Genomic DNA, 7,253 nt, shown 5'->3' on the forward strand with positions numbered 1-7,253 from the left:
AATATCCTTTTGGGAGAAGGTTTTGAGTTGGAAAACATCCTGCCATAGAGCATCAGAATACATGCATCCAAAAAATGATTGATCAGTAGCAAATATCACATGCACATGAGTGATAACCACACACAAGCACTGAAACACAAAGCTCGATGTCTGACCTGCAGAATCTTTCAGGGTTTCACTCTTTGAACTTATCTACAAGAATAATTGTTTGCATTAAATATTCAACAAATTGACATAATATACACAACAGTAAATAAGAAAGACAGCAGCAGTGACTGATCCCTTCTTTGAAAGTGTGCACTACTTTAGCAGGATGCCAATTTCTGAATGAGCCGCAGCTCCACATTTTAAACCACCGACAGTAAGTTGGACTCTCCTGTGAAAAGTGCAGCTCCCATATACTGTTGTAAGCACCACTGCTCCATCTATATATATATATATATATATATCCTGGCTCAGGGAACACAGGTGGACGTCTTTGATACCAAATACTGACATGTACGGGCAGGGGGAGGTGCAAGTGAGGCAATGGTTGATGATGGAAAAGAGAGGTGAGGAGGAAATGGAGGAAGTGATGGGAGGACGTGATTGAGGCGAACGAGCAGGACGGGGCCTTCTGGAGGCGGAGCGGGTGCCTGCATGTAGTAATGTTCTTTTTAAAAGTTATAATGTCATAGTAGTCGAGGCACTTTGACATACATAGTGACACAACAGCTGACTGAACAGTCACACTCGTGGTATTTCGATATTCCTTTGCCAATTAACACCAACTAGCCTCGTCGCCCTCATGATCTGGAGGAACCTGTGAAGTGACACGCCAACTATGTCAGTAGGTGATGTCAGTGGGCCACATTTAGAGAGGGAGAACATATTCTTCTGTATACCTCTGTTGAAGACACAATAGGGCAGCAGCCAAATAGGGCTGCACCCCTATTGTGTCAGCAGTTTGTACTTGCTTCTGATTAGCAATTAAACTGCCAATGATATTCTCAACAAATATTTACGATTAAGGAGTCCAATCCGATTAATCATTTGTATATTGCTGGAAAAGGGCCACCACAAGAGGCCAAGTACGTTTATCTAGACAAACACAGTCCAGTTCAGTTTTCCAGAGCTGATACAGTTAAAAGCTCTGCAAACAGGTAGTAAGCAAGCCCGAGTCAAGATTGTTTTGTTACCCTACTGTTTCCAAAGAGAAGAATGAATCTCCACATGTAACATAAGGTAAAAAAGAAAATCCTATCATAGAAGACAAGGAAAAGAACCATCAACAGAGGCAACAGAGAAAGGTCTGCCCTGTGCTCGGAACCTTTAACTTTACCAAAACCTTATCCATCTACAGACAAAACATCAGTTATTGTTAATCGTTTAGTGCATATTTGGAAAATGTGCTACAGACTACAGAGCATTGAACAACCCAGTGTATGTCACACTTAACACTTCAGACCAAACTTGTTCTGAAGCAGAAATGTCATTACAGACACTCTGAGACACGTTTTTTCACGTTCGCCGTGTGACTGTGGAGGTTTTGTGTCACGCCCTCTGGTCGCCATGCTTTGATGTTAACATGCAAGAAACAACGTGGATAGATGCTCCAGATACTCCAGATCTCAACCTTGCGCAGACACACACACTGCAGGAGAACAGAGTCATTACATCATCAACCCCCCCCCCCCGCCCTTCGCCTTGGGGAGCGCGGCATGAGCACTGACCACAGGGAGACGTGGGGTCGTTACATCACTGGCAACAGCCCCGAGCGGGCCATAAACGAAGGAGCCGTGGCGGTGCAGCGGGCGGGGAATGGACCCAGTGAGAGCTGATCATCGCTAATGCTCGGTAATGTTGCGAGCGCACATACAGGTCAGGTAGGTGGTGTCGGTGTCCGCTTGACGCAATGCTGTGACACATCCAAACCCCAGGCCCTTCGGCTGACCACGTAGACGAGCCAGGCAGTAATGAGCAGAGTTGTGTGGCCTTTATGAGGCCGCATTAGACACACACGCCACTAAATGATATAACATCACCATCAAATCTGGAGGCTATGTTCCATTTAAAATTGCCTTTAAAAATCCATATCGTCGTTCTGACAAATGTTGCTGCCAGTGGTATTCTGCATTATTCTAAAGCAAAAACAACAGTGACCTTGTGTCATCGTGGTTTGAGTGGGCGTCTGAGTGGGAGTGCAGAGTCTAAACTGGATGTGCTGTTATAAATGATTTTACCACCTTGTGGATCACGACGGACCGGAGATCGATACCGAATGTCCTTTTGAGAACACATCCTTACATCATAATAATAATTAGAAAAAAACATTTTCATGAAGGTAATGTCTCATGTCACGCCCAGAACCTGACAAACGTTAGAATGAGTTACCGGACAATAAGACCAAAACAGAAAGTATCCTTGGGCAAGACAAGTAGTGGCAATATGAAAAACATAGACTATCACAAAGAAGAAAGGAGGAAATTTCCTGGTTACACAATATTACAAGACGTAATATAAATAAATAAATATTTCCCCAGTACAAAATGTAAAAAAACAATTGATTATAGCCCTAATAATGCAGGGGCGACATCTTTCACTATGCAGTTTAATGTTGAAGACTATTGCAGACCTATTGTCATACAAAGTGTGTACTATGGTCTGGATGAGGGAACGGGCTCTGCTGAGTAAGAGAGAATAGAACCAAAAAGGCAGAAGTGGGTTACTAAGAAGGTTTGGAGCAAAAACAGTGAGATGAGGAGTGGAAGAGAAGTGTGGGGTTGGGAGAACACAGGTAAACGGATAAGTGGAAGAGGAGGCTCGGAGACGGAGAGCAAGATGTGATGGGAAAACTTTGCAGATAAACTGAGGATAAAGACTGAAATAAAGTTAAAAAAAACTACACACAAGAGAGGGGAGTAACGACATTAAAACAGTCGTCAGCGTGCAGCAGAGCATTGTAGCTCTCATCATCCATGCATCTCTCCCTCCCGTCTCTCTGGTTTCTCTGCAGCGCAGATTATCTTAATGGAAATGACCTCCGTCGGAGACAGTTGAGTGGCCCAAACCTGATTAGTAATTTACTTCCCTTCCATCTCCCTTTCCTATATCCACTCATCACACGCACAAAAACATCGCTGTGGTGCCTCAAGTCTTTCCTTTTGCGTCTTCCCTTGCTCACTGCCAAGTTAAGCCCCCCCCCCCCCCCTCGAGGTGACGGTAATCCATTGTGTCATTTCATACGAGCCAATGATCCTCTGCGGATTTATAGACATGACAAGTGAGGGTAACCGGGGGGATGTATGCAACGCGTCCAGACATGGCTACATTCAAGTGCTCGCTGTGTCACGTGGGGGGGGGGGGGGGGGGGGGGGGGGGGGTTCTCACATCTTCACAGTAGGCTTCCCTATATAGCCCCGTATCTGTGCGTGTGTGTTGCTGTTGAGGACGGCAACAACACTTGCTAGCGACACAAACATGTGATTCCATGGTTTGGTGAGAGGAGCGCGAGAGAGAGAGAGAGATTCCTTCCACGATGAGCGCTCTCAAGTGGTACAATGTCTCTTCCTTTGGGTTCAAACCAGTGTGCTGACAGTGGTCTGCCCCGGCGCTGCGTGCTGCAGTGTAACGCAGGAGAGAGAAGATATTTTATACATCAGACTCCAGAGCCTCGGAGCCCACTCAAGGCTCTGATGTAGGTGTGCCAATGACGCACGTTGCAAAAGGTGAGGCTGTCCGTCAATGTTCTCACTTCATGCTTCGACGTACACTTTCCGACCCAGCCGGGGGCTCCAGACCATCCCCATCGAAATTAAAAAAAGAAGACCCCTGGGTGAAATTACCTTCTCGGTATATTAGCTCTGTTGTCTTAGACAGCAGCAAAAACACAGAGAGCTTTTTTTTCCTTTTTTTTTTGGGTTGTTGAGCCAAAGAGAATACTCAACTACTGAAACCCTCACTAGTCCCCCTCCTATATACCCCCACAAACACGCACACACAGCAGAAAGCCTCCTTCACTCCCTGACGCAATTTCAACGGACCCCCTCGACACACATAAGCCACTGTGCACGCATAAACAACGTTCATATCGGCGAGAAATAGACCACCAAGGCCCTCTATGCCTCTGTGGAGGTATAACAGCCGAACAACAAAAGACTTTCAAGCTGGCATTTCGACAAACTGGCATCCGTCTGTGACGACGTATCCAAATTATAAACATGAAAACTAATTATCACACAACTGCTTCTTTACAGACTATGAATTGCCCGAAATCAGTCTCATGGACAACAGCAGACAGAAGTGACAACATCAGGCCAAATAAATAACAACTCATTTTTAACACAACTAAATAAAGATGACAATGCACAGGTCCATATCTTCATACACTGTCAACTCACTCTTGCTTTAAATGAATATAAACCAAGAGGACTAGTGACGATGCCTCCACCAGCACTTGCTTTACAGTTCACACAGCTCCAGCTCCGACACAGTAATCTGTGTTGAGCAGCACTAACAGTGTTCATGCAGCAAATGTGTTTTGTGGCATGTTTTTGTTTTTTTTCGCAGCTGTGAGGCCATAAACAAAAAGGTACTGCAGGTGTAGTGCAGGGTGCAAGAGACCTGGATTCATCCTCGATGGAACAGTGCCACCTTGTGTACATTTGCAGACATTTCACTCAGATAAAAATGCATCACAGACAAAGTGTTGCTTCTATCAATAATAAAAGGACAAAATTCATTGAGAGACTACATTACGCTTCGTAGGAAACAGAAATAGCACTCAACACAAGCCAATGTGATTTCCCCCCCGAGCTACAACAGCAGACTGGAATCCAGTCTAAAATGTGGCTAAAATAAATAGTGAGATAAGATAAGATTTACTTTATTCAAATTCTCTGGGGATTGAACCTCACTAGTTTTTGTACCTGCTGAGATGTTCCCATAGCACAGACCAGCAAAACAAAAACAAAAAATCACATGAACAAGTAAAGTTCATTCCTAAATTTGAATCATACTTTTACCTATTCTGGACTGTATTTCAAATTCAAGGCCCATAGTGGTTAAATTTGTAAACTTCTTTTCAACATCAAAAAAAAAAAACAAGCAAAAAGAAAAATGTCTTTTCTTTTGTTTAATGAGTTAATTTATTTCACCAAAATGGCTCTTAAACATGTTTATATGAAATGAATATTGCCGATAGTTTAACAATTGCCATTTATGCACATCTGCTTGTCAAATCTATTTATGTTTTGATATCAAAGCATTCAGGTCACTTCCACCACACCAACACATGAGGGCAATGCTTATTTAATGGCAGTATACGTGCAAACGACAGCACTGACAACCACGATGATTGTATCTGACAAATGCTGACGAAAGTACAAGAGGTCCCCGGAAACAAGTCTCCTGCCAGATCGGGGACAAAGTGATGTTGAACACAGTGTTTTTGTCATTTTGTGTTTTGTGCGGTAAGAAGATTAAGAGAGTCAAAATGCTGAAGCGATGGGAATAACAAGACTACTCACCAAGTATCAGGATGGAGTCTTCTTTCTTGACGTGGTTTTCCAGAATGTGCCGGAATTTGGAGAAGCAGCCCAACCAGTCATAAGACTGCTCCGTCGTGTATCGTTCATCCCAGTAGTCAACATCTTTGTACCGGGAGTTGTCATCTGGCACGTAGTCCATATTCTCTTTAACGTATAAATAGAACAACTATTTTTTTTTCCTCAAAATATCAGAGTGAAACACTAATTTTCACAAGCACTGTTGCAGGAACCATCACAGTTCATACCAAGAATCACAGTGTTGCTAAAGTGAACTCAATCATTACACACATTGAGGGGTCACTAGGTTAATTATCTGAAAAATGCCTCACAGCAGAAATATTATAGAAATTTTAATAAGAACATTTTCTGATAATCAGTCAATCATTTTACCATTTTAAGTATATTTTTTTTCACGACAAAATTCCAAAGATTCCCTAATTACAGGTTTTCAACTACAATGACTTGCAGTTTCGTTCAGTGAAAATATTTAGGTTTGACATTGTTGGTCGGACAAAACAAGTCATGTAATGATTCCACCGAAATGAAAAATGTAAAAATAAATTATTTGATTGATATTAAGCTGATTGGAGCCATGTTTCATAATTTTGCCTGTTCGATTATTCCCGAAATTCCCCCTTTATTGTTTCAGGGAAGTGGTGTCAAGAGTAATTGAAAAAAAAAGAGAAAAAAAAGTAGTTAAAGTGCACATTCATTTTATAAATAACATAATAGACTCAAGCATTTTCAACACTTCCACAAGTTGTTTTTGTAACTTCCACCCTTAAATGCCACTTTCCTTAAATTATGTTTATATGCTGTGATGTGAAAGATGAATGAAGATGTTCATGATGTGCTGTGATGTGAAAGATGAATGAAGAAGAATGTTTCTACGGTTTCTTTCACTCATATAACTCCTGACGCAAACATGAGTCTTCTGAACGCGACAATAACAAAACACATTCGTCCGGGCTTGTTTGGTGTCCTTGAACCTCCCTCGTGAAGACAGCGCATGCGCGGAGCAGTGTAAGTTCCACAGAACCCGGACATAAACACACACTGTCCAGTTAAATTCATCTACTCGACTGAAACACGTCATACACACCATGAGATTTGAATCATAGATTAATCGTTTGGCTACTTACGAAGTGCACGTTGACCTCGGTGGCTCTGTTTTGAGCTTTATCTTTTTTTAAATAAAATGCCGGCTCGCTTCGTCCACGTGTTGTAGTTGTACTGAAAACTAGTAACTCAGGCTGGACGTAAGCGTGAACGCATCTCCAGTCACAAATAAAGTGATGGGGGAACTAAAGTGAGACTGTTCTAATAAGAGTCCTTAGAGACATGAATCTGAAGAGAGACGTGTCTTCTTAGTGTTGCTTCTTCTAGTAGATGTTGAAGAGAAGGCGGAGCGATATGGTTTAACATTCCCATGCTGCTTTCAATTACTCCTCTGCAGTTGGATATTGCACAACTCGATGTGAGTTGAACGTACTTGAGATACAACCAAGCTCTTGTTCTTCCTAATTGTATTTTCTGCTCTTATTGTTTTAGAGGGAAAAACTACAACGTCGTCACTAATATCGCAAAAATATAGCGCTGGGTTTCCTTCAACCCTTGTGTCATGCACAACAATGGACGACAAAGCATAAATTGTTTAGGGTGTTTTGATCTAATTATTAGATTATTATTTTCCCAGTTGCCACTAACTGCAATTGGCAATTTCCT

General features: G+C 42.3%; 1 protein-coding gene across 1 annotated transcript in view; it reads right to left on the minus strand.

Moving 5' to 3' along the window:
• The window catches only part of ece2a (endothelin converting enzyme 2a), a 60,866-nt gene extending 53,894 nt beyond the window's left edge, over positions 1–6,972 (minus strand). The window contains exons 1-2 of the mRNA XM_035634195.2: positions 6,671–6,972; positions 5,508–5,670 (exon numbers count right to left, since the gene is read on the minus strand). Of these exons, the coding sequence (XP_035490088.1) occupies positions 5,508–5,667 (160 nt within the window). The 5' untranslated portion in view covers positions 5,668–5,670; positions 6,671–6,972. The remainder of the gene's footprint in view (positions 1–5,507; positions 5,671–6,670) is intronic.
• Positions 6,973–7,253: the final 281 nt, after the last annotated feature.

Source organism: Scophthalmus maximus, chromosome 5, assembly GCF_022379125.1.
Source record: "Scophthalmus maximus strain ysfricsl-2021 chromosome 5, ASM2237912v1, whole genome shotgun sequence".
Taxonomy (NCBI): domain Eukaryota; kingdom Metazoa; phylum Chordata; class Actinopteri; order Pleuronectiformes; family Scophthalmidae; genus Scophthalmus; species Scophthalmus maximus.